This window comes from Meriones unguiculatus, chromosome 8 (genome assembly GCF_030254825.1).
Source record: "Meriones unguiculatus strain TT.TT164.6M chromosome 8, Bangor_MerUng_6.1, whole genome shotgun sequence".
Taxonomy (NCBI): Eukaryota; Metazoa; Chordata; class Mammalia; order Rodentia; family Muridae; genus Meriones; species Meriones unguiculatus.
The window spans coordinates 120,410,658-120,424,252 of NC_083356.1; the positions used below are offsets into that span (position 1 = coordinate 120,410,658).

The window sequence follows — 13,595 nt, forward strand, 5'->3', positions numbered from 1 at the left end:
CTAAGCAAATACATGTTGAATGTAGGATTTCATCTCATTGAAGAAATGCATCAATCAAAGAACATATATATATGTTCATATGGAAATTCAGTTAGTAAATTAAAAACTATAAAAAATGACTTAGATATGATCATATAGTAAATAAGATTGAAAGTTGTAAAACCAAGATCAATGATCCAAATGTTAAAAATCTGAAATTCATATATTTTACCCTGAGGAGAGATAAATACTCCAGGGTAGCCAAATACACATGCTTGCATTATGCACACAACCCTCTTAAACTCAGTTACCTGGATTCTAAATCCAAAGGATTAGAAGCAAGCTGTTCTGTTTGTACAGGAAAAGACAGGACGGAAACCTAAAGGGCAGAAAGCAAGGAGCAGCATCTTCTGGGCAGCACAGAGGACAGAAACGAAATATAAGTAGGGAAACTAAAAAATAAACAGAAATCACTGAGAAATCCACACCCTTCAAGGTCACAATACCATCTCACAAAATACTGAGAGGCTGAGTCACAACTGAGATACTGAGCATCAGATGGTTAGAGAAAAATAACCCGTATGCTTTGGGAAAAGTCATAAGAAATAGCATTTAAGTATTTCTATTAGAATTATTAAGCAATGCTAACTGTTGATGATTTTGGAGAGAAATGTTTTTGAAATTAGCTTCCATTTACTACAGCTGAAGATTGCAAATAACCACGTTGTTAGGCCTTCAGACACTCACAGGTACAAAATAATCTTATGCTCCAAAACAGAGCATGTGACTTGTATGTGCCTGAGGTTTCTATGCTATGGAACAAAGCATAAGAACTTCTCACTAGCTGAAATGCCCATAAAGGCATTTCTAAGCAGATGTGTTAGCAGTGGCCTCGGGGTTATGTCAAGAGATGCAGCACAGCAGCAACACCCACAAGCTGAGACTTGGAAGCGCCACTGGGCCCCTGCTGTCTCGCACTGATCTTCTTTGAGTTAAGGGATCCACACCTGTGAGAGCCCCTTCTTAGACTACAATTATATCTGAAAGAGATGGCACATTGCAGTCCTCAACACGTTAGCTCAGAGGACCTCCTTAACGGTTAGGGCCTTAGAACGGTGGGGTTCTGAACTAAGAGATGCAGGGTGGGCTGCTCCTTCCATCTTCAGTCCACTTCCAGAGGTGGGTCCCAAGCATCTGCTTTACCGTTCTCAGCAGAGACGCTAGCCGACAAGAGAGCTAGGAGCCAGAGGAAGATGCCAAGGCATCTAAGCGGGAGCCAGACTAGAAACAAGCAAGGAGGGACACAGTGAGTCCACCAAAAGTTTTGACACGACTCCTTACTGGGTCCCTGAGACTCACCCGTGGTGGAACCATTATTACGAAGGCTAAGAATTGAGATAGGCTGTCATTCCACAAACCACAGTGTTGCAAAAGGTTTACAGGAAGTTAGAAAGAAGCTCAATCCATATGAGCCATAGGATTTCATCCAATAAAAAATTATATTTATAAGAATTAAGCGGGTGTGGTGGCACACACCTTTAATCCCAGTACTCAGGAGGCAGAGACAGGCTGGTCTCAGAGTTTGACACCAGCCTGGTCTACAAAGAGTTCCAGGACAGCTGGGGCTACATAGAGAAGCCCTGTCTCAACAAACAATCAAATAAGAACTAAAAATAATTATATCTATAAAAGTCAGTCACCTAGGAAATGAGCATCCTATCAGCGTTCTAGAATGTTCACTTTGAAGGTCATGAAGTCATTGAGTCTGGGCTAAAATATGCTAACAATACGCAGACCAAAGACACTCAAGAAGCGCCGTAAAACCTATGACCCTGGTTGACAGCGTTTCAACAACTCCCTCACTTGTCCCCAATTCAAAGACAGTTTCAATTACAGCCTGTAACTTTTCAAAGGCAGTGTCGTTTCCCAGCTGGAAGGGAGAGAGATGTAGTCACACATTATTTGGTAATATCAGAAAGAAGGTAGAGCAGAGAGAGGCACTGTGTAGTCCTGTCCCCACCCCCAGGCTCCAACCCAAGGAAGGAGGAAGAGGTGATGGTGGCTGGGCCACAGCTAAGTATTTCCACGGTACTGCTTTCCCCATTGCAGATCTTATATCTAAAAACAGGGACTTTCCCATTTCTCCTCTTCCATACTTCCCTTTCGGACAGTTTTTAATGTTTTTAGGTCTCTTTTTTATTCCTTCAAGACTATTGCCTCGAGATGCTCACGTCAGTGAAGTCTTCCCCTTGTGATGACGTACATAAGCAGAACGCGGCTCATGAAGTCGGCCGCATGTGCTGCTGGCCCCAAGCAAAAAGAAATAGATTCAAACACAAATATTGTCTTCATAGGGAGGCATTGGCTTTTTGCTTGTTTGTTTGTTTTTGTTTCTGTGGTAGAATTTGTCTGTGGCAGATTGAAAACCAATAGTAGGTGAACAAGTAACATAAAATCAAGTTCAACTATAATGAAAAAAATAAAGAAAACCTCACTTTCGGGTAACTGCTTCACATTCTAAAAATAAAAAAATAAATTTTACCGTCACTGCTTACTCTCAATGACGCCTGCATGCACTCCATAAGAGTGACGGCTAATATGTTCATATATTTAACTTATTTTGATTGCGTTGTCTTTCAGGTAACCAAAAAAACGACACCAGAATTAACTAGTTCCGACTTCTGAGTTCTACACCCTCACTGAGGCGGTTTTCTTGCCATTACTCCTGAGGCTGGAACTTCTGTTAAGAGAGATAGCCCATAATATCAATCCTCTAAACCCACAGCAGGGTTAAAAATTGAATTTACTTCGATGTCCAGAACCTGTTAAATGATGAATTCTAAACTGAGCCTCTGAAGTTAAGATAAATATTCAACCGCTCACTGAAAAGGTAGGAAGCAAAGTGGTAGAGATAGCATCAAATTCAATTGAGGGGGAGATAAGGTGTATTCACAAGCTTATAATACCATACAGCTACAGCAGCAGGAGATGAGCAAGCCCAGGGACACAGGCTCCATTCACGCTGAGCCAGCGGGGTTCCCTGCCTGGCTGTGCTGGGAGAGCTGCCTTATGCACAAGGCAGCCTTCCTTCCGCAACTGGCACCCCGTTGTAACAAGAGAGGACTCCCCGTCTGTGCTCTAATAATCTAGATAATTACACGGGACTCTTGATGTAAGTTTTTCAAGTATTTTAGGTACATAAAATATGAAGCCAGGCCAGGAGCCAGGTAATCCCAGCTCCACAGCCTGGGTCATCACCTTAACATTATTATAACAGACTTGTTATTCTCAAGTAGTCTTCAAATTTTGACAGAAGAAAGAAAAACATACTAAATCACAGTGAGGAAACCATGATATGAACCCAACACACACACACACACACACACACACACACACACACAAATTTTCTGAAAAGGCCAATGATAAAGATAAGAAAAAAATGTTCACGCTAGCAAACAAATCCTTCAAACAGGAAACCGGCAGGATTTCTGGGCCATTTCCTTCTAGGACTTCAGAATCAGAAGTCTAAGGGGTTCCACACAGGCACTAAGTTCACCCCTGAACACAAAGACCAGAAGCCATCCTTGGAGCAGGGATAATGACAGAGTTTGCCATCATAGCCAAGGTCAAAGCACACTCACACCCCTGCCTCTTGGGAGCGAATGATGCTCAGCAGTTCTTTCAAGGCAGCTTTTTTTTTTTTTTTTTTAACTAAGCTGGGTGGCAGGGTGCACTCCTATAATCCCAACATTCAGGAAGCTGAGATGGGGAGTGTGAGTCAAGTCCAGGGTGGACTACACTGCAGATCCTGTTTAACGTCATAAGAAAAGGGGGGGGCAGGGGGGAGAGCGAAAGAGGGAGAAAGAGAGGGGTGTAAAACTAAAATGAATTGTATTGTTTTGTATCTTTAAAAAATTGGGGGTGGATGGGTATTTTATGTGTGAGTGTTTTGCCTACATGTATGTATGTATGTATGTATGTATGTATGTATACCGTGTGCATGCCTGGTGCATGTGGAGGTCAAAGAGAGCATCAGATTGCTCCATAACTGGAACAGTGGGTGGTTGTGAGCCACGATGTAGACTCTGGGAACCAAATCCAGGTCCCTCATCTTAGTTAGTGTTCTATTGCTGTCATGAAGAGACTCCATGATGAAGGCAACTCTCATGAGAGCATTTAATTGGAGGGTTAGTCCATGATCATCATGGTAGGTGGGAAACAGACAGGCATGGTGCTGGAGCGGTACCTAAGGGCTTTACATCCTAATCCAAAGGGATCAGGCAGAGAGATAGAGAGAGAGAAGGAGGGAGGCTGGGCCTGGCATGGGCTTTTGCAATCCCAAGGCCACCGCTAGTAATATGTCTTTTCCAACAAGGCCACACCTACTCCAGCAAGGCCACACTTCCTAATCCTTCCCAAAGAGTTCCACTAACTGAGAACCAAGCATTAAAACACATGAGCCTATGTGGAAGAAAATAGGAGAACACAATGGCTAAAGGAAGAATTGGTGACTGTTTAAATGTCCAAAAGGGTAGCACCACGGATCTGAAAATACAGAATTGTGATGTTATTCATAAAATATTAAAAGAAAACTGAAAGGGCCTTAGGATCTAAGAGAGGAAAAAATAAAAAACTTTGACACAGAACAGCTTGTTAGATTACAGACAGTTTTGACAGCACATGATGGAAAGCCTAATGAAGAGTAGTTTGTAGGGTATCCTTTTCTTCACAAGACAGAAAATCTTACAATACATAATAGCTGAGCAAAGTCAGGGCCTTGGGTTTCCCTTGGTGTCTGCTTTTGAGTTACGAGATGGCTGTCACAGGCCCAAGCCTTCTAGACAGCAAGGGTTATCGTATCTCCGTCATTCATCAAGAAAGCAAAAGCTGTCCTGAAAACTGTCAGCACACTTCCACTAAATCACGGTGGCCAGGACACCAGGACATTTGTGCCCACAAAATGTCCATGGGAAACCATAAATGACTGCCCTGTATAGCAACAAAGACACCTGGTCTGTGACATGAGCCTTGGGCACAAAGTTTAAGTGATCTTCATAGTTAGAGCGGGAGACACGGAAGAAACAGTGTGTATGAAGAGGGAAGAGAGCCCACACATATTTCGCTTTTGCGCAGGAGACCCGTGTACATCACGGAGAGGCAGCTGAGTCAACATGGCCAGCTGGGGGGCGCTGCTGCCTGCCCGGCCACTCTGCTGCTTTCCTTGGGGTGCACAGCTGCTTGCCTATCTATTATCCACCCAGTTATTCCCACCTTCTTCCTCTTACCACTCCTTAGACCAGACCCTTCCCGAGACTCCATTCTCTGGGAGAAAAGAAGCATAGCAAGGCGGCCCTCCTGCCTGCCTCTCTCTTGAGGATGTAGCTTTAAATCTGCCAGAAGCAAAACCAGCTGCCTCTGACTTGGAGGGGAGGTGTGCGAGGTTAGCCTGCACTAAGAAAGGGCTGTGGATGCTTATAAACCCAGGGGAATTCTGACCAAAAGGCAGCGCTGGTTTTACCCTCACTGGAGGAACCAGAAATGCACCAAGGGAAGCCCAAGGAAGACAGGAGGCTGCATTTGCTCTGTTGGGTGCCACTTTTCTAAGGAAAAATATTTCCCCACCTTCCAGGCTCAGTGAAAGGAACAGACAAAAGGGCCAAGGGTGTCCTGGGCCAGCTCTATCTCCCACAGGCTCAGTGGTCCTTGGGCATACCATCTCCCTTGTCCCTTCTCTAAAGGCATCAGGGCTGGCCATGTTTTTGTTTGTTTGTTTTTCCTTAAAATCTTCTGTAAACAAAACCAAAGTCCTGGTTAGACACCAGACTGCCTGTATTAACGTTCCACATATACACAGCATATGTTCCCATGGTCTAAGGTCACAGGGAGCTGTCCACCAAGAATTGGCACAGAGAGAGAGGTCAAACACAAAGCTTGAAAAGTCTGTATCGCCAACATCACAGAAAGAGGCCACTGGAGTTTCAATGGAACTCCGCAATGCTTCTGCTAAAGCTCTCACCAAAATACCAAGTCAGAGTGTGACCAACCTCTGAACCCAAACGCCAGTTTCAGGAAACACACAGGCAAAGGAATGTGTCTTAAAAAAAAAATTAACAATTAAAGGAACAATTAAAATTCAGATGGAAACAAGCCCACAGATTCAAGAAATAGGGAGACAGGGAAATAAATTTAGGTATAAAAACATGTCTGAATTAAACAAAAAATCTGAATGCTGATACAAACAAAGTTAAAAAAAAAAAAGAAAGTTTTGAAATAAACAAGGAACTCTGAATACTTGAACATATTTAGGAACTAGTGTCAAAATTTATAATGAATAGTAATGGCATCAGTTTCTTGATAAAGAACTCTTTTTTGAGACATATACTGCCGTATTTGCAGATAAAGTAGTGCCTATGGGAACTGCTTCAAGATAAGCCGGAGTAGGCCCTGAGGAAAAGCTCAGTGGGTGAAATACTGCACACAGCCCGGTGGCCTGTGAACCCACAGAGAGAGGTAAGGTAGCATACATCACAGCACCCCGACAGCAAGACGGGAGGCAGACCATCTGGGGTCAGCTAGAATGAAAAGTGTGTGACGGAGGAAAACGTGACCTGTTCAAACAAGATGAAAGGTGAGGGAGAATTCCTGCATGTTCCTGAACTCAACGCCCAACTCCCTGCAGCATTCATACCACACACACGCACACACACACACACACACACACACAAACACACACACACACACAAATAAATAAATAAATAATCAATCAATCAATCAACCCTGGGGACAGAGGAGAGTGACTGGGCATAAAAATAAAACAGGGCTATCAGGGAGTTAATGATTCTTGGGGGTGGGGAGGGCTAGAATAAGAAAACCTTACTATTCCAGGTATTTAGAAAATCTCCACAATAAAAATAGATTGATTTCTTTTTTTAATGGTTGGCTAAACGAGTCAAGAAATGTCTCCCCACCCCCACTCCAAAGCCAGGATTCACATCAGCTAGGTACCAGAAGGAGCCCCACAGGCAGATGGAGACACTGCTAACCCATCACCTGCCCCCTTCCTAGGTAAGACCTTGCCAGAGCACTGCTGAGGCCCCTGGGCCCAAAGGAGTTATGTACGTGGGCACCTCTCCTTGGCACCATCTCCTCTGAGGGCACGGGGCAGGTGCTGGAGAGAAGAGGGATGGATAAAATACAGCGACCAATGTCGAAGGATGTGGGATGAGAGGCGAGCCAGCAGGCACCACGGAGTCTGACTTGTCTTATCGCCATGGATAGCGTGTGCCCCGGAGCTCTTGCAGTGGTCACCTACGTAGAAAAGCTGTCCTCAAGTCTCCCCAGAATTACCTTGTGATTAGAATTCAACTCCCAGCTCTGTGGCTCTGGGAAAAGAACGCACTCCGAGGGCTGGAGACGGGAGCACCTGACCTCCTGGCAGCCTAGCTTCTCTTTGGAAATTGGAGAGCTGAGCTTCTGCTTAACAACTGGCTCAGCTGGCCTCTGGCAGGACTGCATTAGCCAAATGAGCTCGCCTACTCGTCTGATGGTACAGATTTATTGTCAAATCAATGACCCGGCTGCGCTGGAAGGTCTCTAGAGCCCGGTGCCTGTGCGACCTTCCCTGAAACCTGCATGAGTTCTCAAGGTGCTAACAAGTCAAGATTCTTGGAGTGAGTGCAAGGCTAGCCCTGAGCCCTGGAGAAGATAGCAGAGGAGGGGCATCCCTGGGGTCCTGCCTGCTTGACTCCAGGCTCCCCCAGAGACACAGCTCTGCTCTGTGTGCCTCTTTGATCTTCTCCACCCCTCCAGAGTGAGACCATATCTGATGCTGCTTTGATTTGTGAGTCATCTTCTCACACCATGTGTCCTACAAAGTATTTTGGTTATTGCAAATGTGTTCCTTGATTTCTTTCAGTCTCGTGCAACCACATCAAAATAGCTGACATACCATACCATCTATATGGGGGTAAGTCACATGCAAAGGAACCATCAACAGAAGTGTGTGTGTGTGTGTGTGTGTGTGTGTGTGTGTGTGTGTTTAAAGGAAACACAAATTAAAAAAAAAAAAAACACTTTAGTTTCCTTTAAAAGATGACAGCCTTTTTTGACATATCCCACCATCCTTGACTTCATCTTCTGCTTCTGCTTTGGCCTGTGAGACAGTGGTCCTCAAGTAAATTAATCAACTGTCCCTCCCTCCTCAAAGCCTAACAGAACTCCAAACAAAGGGAAGGACACAGCAAACTCTTTCCCAAAGAGAAGATGGTTTCTGTTGCCTCTGGGAGTTTCGCCATCATTCTCTCTCGTCTAGAGCCAACACTGGCGGGGTTTCCTGCCATGGTTCACACAGTAGATCTCAAGCCCTATGAGATACAGGCCTCCCTTGCAGCTTCTCAGCTTTACCACTTCAGAGTGACACCAGCCACAGACAATATGTAACTGAGGGTGTATTCCAACAGAACTGTTGATGCACACTGAAACCTGAATTCATATAAACTTCATGGATCGTGATGAGAGATTTAAATACAGGTCACGGTTTGCTGATCTACTATGACTGAGGCAATGGTTAACAAAACACATGACTTGGTGATGCTCCTTAGCCACCATGCACATTATCAACCACAGGAAGCCAACTTAAAACCTTTCATTCAAATTAGATAAAGGCCATCATATCATTTTTTTTAAAGTGCCGCTTTGTTATTTTAAATCCCAAATAGTAGAAATCCAAAATAGTAGGAATCTCATTTTAGTTAATGATCTCAGCTCAAGGGACACTCTGTGTAAGATCCACAGGGAAACAGGGAGCTTGCTTTGCATTCACACTGAGCGCATCGAGACTTTTTTGAGCGTAGGTTTAGACATCCTAATGTCTGACATCGTTGTGACTTCCAGGTGAGTTTTATAGACACCGCCTCAGTCCTACCACGGCCCGTGACCACGAGTAGCCGACACAGGGAATGCTCTGCATTTTCTTTCTTCAGCTTAATCTACACATGTACATAGTTTCAACCTCCTTCCTCATGCATAAGTTTGGAGAGCATTGTCCCAACCGGGATCTTTGTAGACGTGCCAACCACACACACACGTGTGTGTGTGTGCGTGTGTATGTGATATGCATGTGGATGTATATGTATGTAGACGTCAGAAGTTACTGCTGGTGTTTTCCTTCAGCACTCTCAACTTCATTTTAAAAGACAGGGTATCTTGTTCAATGCGGACCTCCTCAATTTGACTAGCCAGGCTGGACAGTGAGCGCCTGACCATGTTCCCCCATCGCTGGGTCTGCAGATGTTTGCTGCAGTGCCAGGCTTTTTGCACAGGTGTCGGCTATCCAAACTCAGGTGTCTGTACAGCAGACATTTTTCTGACTTGTGCTAACTCCATCAACAATAGACTCCCCTCTTCTCGCTCCTCTATTTCCAACCTCTGGGCTCCTCTCTTTTTCCAGATATCTGGACCCCTGGTCACCTTGCTCATGCGTACATTTGCACTACCCTTCCCAGCTGAACTCCTATGTTCCCAGCATCATCGCCTCAAATCCTGCTTCACTGCGGCATTCCTTCTCTTCTTGTGCATGCTTGGAAACATCTGTGATAAAAGATTTAGGAAACACAGCGGACCTTCAGGTAGTCTAGGTTTGGTCACAAGAAGGAATTTGAGGTAGGAAGGGAAGGCCGAGCGCCTTGCCTCATCTGTGGGCCTTTGCACAAATGTCCTAGCCTCCCCAACCTCCGGCTTCGGTAGAACAGCCTTCAGCTTCCTACGCCCAGGCTGGACTCTGCCTCTCCAAAGCACATCCTTGTTAAAGTGTTTATCACTGGACTGCCGTTACACGGTTACCCAGCTCCCCCACCACCAAGCTCCAGCAGCTCCAAGCCAGGTAGCAAGTCTCATTTGTTGCACTGTCAATGCCCAGCCCAGTGCCTGGAACAGCATTAACACTGCAGCCCTCAGACACGCAAAAGGCAACGTCCCCAGGAGGAAAGCATTACAGGGAGCTAGCTTCCCAGGCAACTTTCATCCTCACTCTCAGCCTTCATTCCCTCTGTAAAAAATTTAACAGACTACATTTAAAAATGCAACTTCAAAATACGTCTCCCCTATCTGCTTGCCATGGAATGACCCTTCCTAAGTGGCCCTTCTGAGGAACTCTGGGATCAAGGCCACGGAACGGACAGGAAGGTCTTCACACCGACGAAAGGAAACGCTCGCAGGGCACCTCCTAGCTCCCGACGCACTTGGCACCTTTTCTGTCGCTTCCCTTCCGTTTGCCCCCTCGTTACTGGGAGGGAAGCCAGAGACGCTCCCATCCTCGTTTTTCCAAACCCAGGAAGTAAAGTGATGAGGTACAGGCACAGCACCTGTGGGAACCCTGAGCCTAAAAGCTCCAGTGTATCGACCTGTCCACTCACCTGCACTTCAGCAACGTGAGGCTCGGGAAGAGCAATTTCATTTGTTTGTTTGTTCCGCCCATTATGAATGGCAGCATTAAACGGTGGCACCCCGCTCTAGAAATCCACCCCAGATGTGCAGATGGAGGGCTTCATTGCCATCCCGCTCACACGGCTGCTGCCCCATGAGGTTGCCCTAAGAACTCACCGGCTAAAGGATTTCCAGTGAGTTACTGACTGTTCAAAAACTGTACGCTATGCATTTCTGCGAAGAGAAGTATGTTGCTTCCTACCCAAAATTATCATGAGGAAGTGCTGCTATTTATAGGGTAAGTGCAAGCTCTTGATTATCTCTTGTTTTTATAATTCACTTTTCTGAAAGTATTAAATTTAGATTACTGATCCCATTAGCGGGCCCTCGGCATATGCACGCCTTTAATTCCTCCACAGAATTCGGTATGACTTAACCATCTCTTCAGTTGTCTTACTGCTTACTGCATGTCATTTCCCCTAATATTAGAGCATACCATTTTAGCCAGAAATGGGGCAATGCCTGCCAAAAATATTCTTGCTGCTGCGTGGTAACTAAAAGTCATCACTGTTTACCATGTTAAGCTATTCAGATGAGTTACATTTAGCTCTCCTCGGTCAGTTAATATCTTCTCATCAAAGGCCTTTAATAGTAGAGCATGCACAGTAGGCCACTCTTAAGATGCTCAAGTTTGATCCGGTTACAAATCTGTTCACTGGGAATCTTTCAATATGGCAGAGCACAAAATATTTCCCACAAGTGCAAATCCAGATAGCGTGCAGATAGCTTCGAGATGTGAATCACTGGCCTCTGGCCCCGAACTCTGAGATTCAGAGGCAGTTCATTATCCTGCAAGGCATGTCGCTTCTTTCTCTCAAAGTTCAGCTGCAGCACCTCTTCCCTCGGGGTAATAAACGATAATTGCTAACACACTGTGTCATGTTGACTGTTAAATTTGCAATCTGGACAAACAGAAAATTACACTGTTACAGCCCGGAAACGACTGCAGTCGGCTGTCACCTGCAACACCTTCCTCAGAGGCTGGCCAGACTCAACACTGCTGTTCAAATTTCTCTCGAGAGTGAGGGTCCTTTCTGCAGAATCCGAGATTAAGACGAAAGCTGCCTCCCGGGTGACCTTCCTAACACAGACCTTGAGAGAGCGCCTCGGGGAAGAGAGCTGTGAATTTCAGCAAGGGGCTTGACAGCTCCCCTGCGTTCCTGACACTTGGTTTTGGTAACAAAAAAAAAGGTGACCGTGCACCTACATGAACCACCCGCTCCCCGCCCCTCCTGGAAACTTAAATGACATCCTCCCAGAGGGTCTGGACAGCCTGGAGCCAGCAGGAGCACACTCTCCCGGGTCTTAATGCCAATGGAAACCCTCACCCACCCACGAGCGGAGCGTGGGGTCTCCACGGGGCGGAAGGAAACCGGGGCAGGCTGGCACCTGGTCCCCCGCAGCACCGCATTCGCGCGGGAGGTGGCCGGGCACGTGGGATGCTCTCCCGCAGGTGCCCCCCCTTCGCCAAGACCCAGACCCCGCAACCCCACCCCGCGTACCTTTTATCCAGGCAGGCGATCCACTCGCCCGAGGACGGAGCGTGTGCGGCGTGCGCAGCGACCATGTTGGGCGGCAGCGCTCGGGGGCCCCGGGCCGCGGCCACCTCCCGCGCGCCTCCCGGCGGGCTCCCGCGGCCTGCGGGGCGGGGACCGAGGGGCGGGCCGGGCGCGAGGCCCGCGCTGCACTGCGGCGCCCGCGCGGGAGCCCCGCCGCCCCGCCCGCCCGCCCGGAGAGGCGAGCCCACGGCGCCTGCGGCAGGTGCCCCGCTCCGCTCGGGCCTGCGTCCACCCTCGCCTCGGGGCCTCGGCGGCAGGTGCCGCCCGGGCGCGTGGAGGGAGGGGATGTCAGACCCTATATGGGTTTTTTTTTTCGTACGGCAAAATGCCACTAAAATGGCTGCTGCCTCTCCGTTTCCTTAGAAACCCATTAGTCCTCTTGAGCGGCTGTCAAAACTTGCTGGCTGCTCCTGGCTCACCTTTACCGTCTCCTCTTCAAACAGAGCAGAGAGAGGGCAGGGCTGAGGAGGCTTGCGGTAGAGTGGGGGTGGGGGACCCCGTGGTCTCTCCATGTGGTCTCCAAAGGGTAAATTATTCTGACTTCGGGGGGCTGGGAAGGACAGAAGGACCCAGGAGACCAGGAGAGAAAGAGGAGGTGTGAACTGAAGTCACTGTCCTTGTACCTTGGACTTGCTTGGGCCACAAAAAGAAACAACTGAGAATGGGGTCTCCCCTGAGTCCCAAGCAGAACTGGGGTTTCCCCGTCTGGAAAGCAAGTTCCTGGGAACTCCAGGAACTTGAGCGGTTGCCTCTTCCCTCCCGCAGCCAGCGTTCCTCTCCCCTGACCCAGGGCTGAGGGAGGCCACGGCTGCCTGGGTCCTGTAGGTGTTCACAGCAAATGTCAAGCCTAGAAGTTGTTCGCTTACGCTCTGCCAAAAAAAACAACAGCTTTACAAGGACGGTTGTTCGGGAATCTGGGGGCAAGTTAAATCTGTTGGACTCCTTCCAAGCACTGTCTTGACAGTTGTGACACGCATTTAGGGACAGGCAAGCGTGGAGAGGAGCATTGCTTTGCCCCCCTCTTCATTGCTACTGCTCCCCCACCCCCACCCCTTTCAGGGCAGATCTGAGGAATCTGGGGAGAGGGAAACAGCCTGTGCCTTCTGGGATGCTTTTTTTTTTCCCTCATAAAACGACCTTGACCTTGAATCTCTCCGGAGACTTTTCCATTTCCCCACGTTCCATAGACAGGATCTGGTTTCAGAGCCGCGCTTTCGGCGGCACCTGCTAGCCCAGGGCTTGTCCCTCGGCCGGGATTTCATTCTGTTAATCTCTGTCATTTACCACGAGTATCACTTAACATTACACCAAGGTAAGTCTTCCAAAGATGTCATCTTACATGGTATGGAGAAGGAGACATGTCTTCTATACCTGTCTGTTTATGACGGTTATCGGAGCTATTGGAACATTTCAAGGTTACTGAACGCTTGCTCAAAATGCCTCAGAGAATATTTGGAAGTAAGGAGACAGAGGAAAAAAGGACAACGTATCACCTGTCATCACAGAGAGGCTCAAGGTGGCCCTCGGAGACCACAAAGCTAACAATATTCGGTCTTTATTAAATCCACTAGGTTT

At 47.3% G+C, this 13,595-nt stretch overlaps 1 protein-coding gene across 4 annotated transcripts in view; it reads right to left on the bottom strand.

Annotated features, from left to right (window-relative positions):
• The window catches only part of Rapgef4 (Rap guanine nucleotide exchange factor 4), a 266,011-nt gene extending 253,837 nt beyond the window's left edge, over positions 1-12,174 (bottom strand). For 2 of the 4 annotated variants that reach the window (XM_060390457.1, XM_060390456.1), the window contains exon 1: positions 10,392-10,468. In XM_060390457.1, the coding sequence (XP_060246440.1) occupies positions 10,392-10,468 (77 nt within the window). Of the gene's footprint in view, positions 1-10,391; positions 10,469-11,963 lie in introns of those variants that run through there. The other 2 variants (XM_060390453.1, XM_060390452.1) reach the window with 2 other exon arrangements.
• Between the last annotated feature and the right edge of the window lie 1,421 nt (positions 12,175-13,595).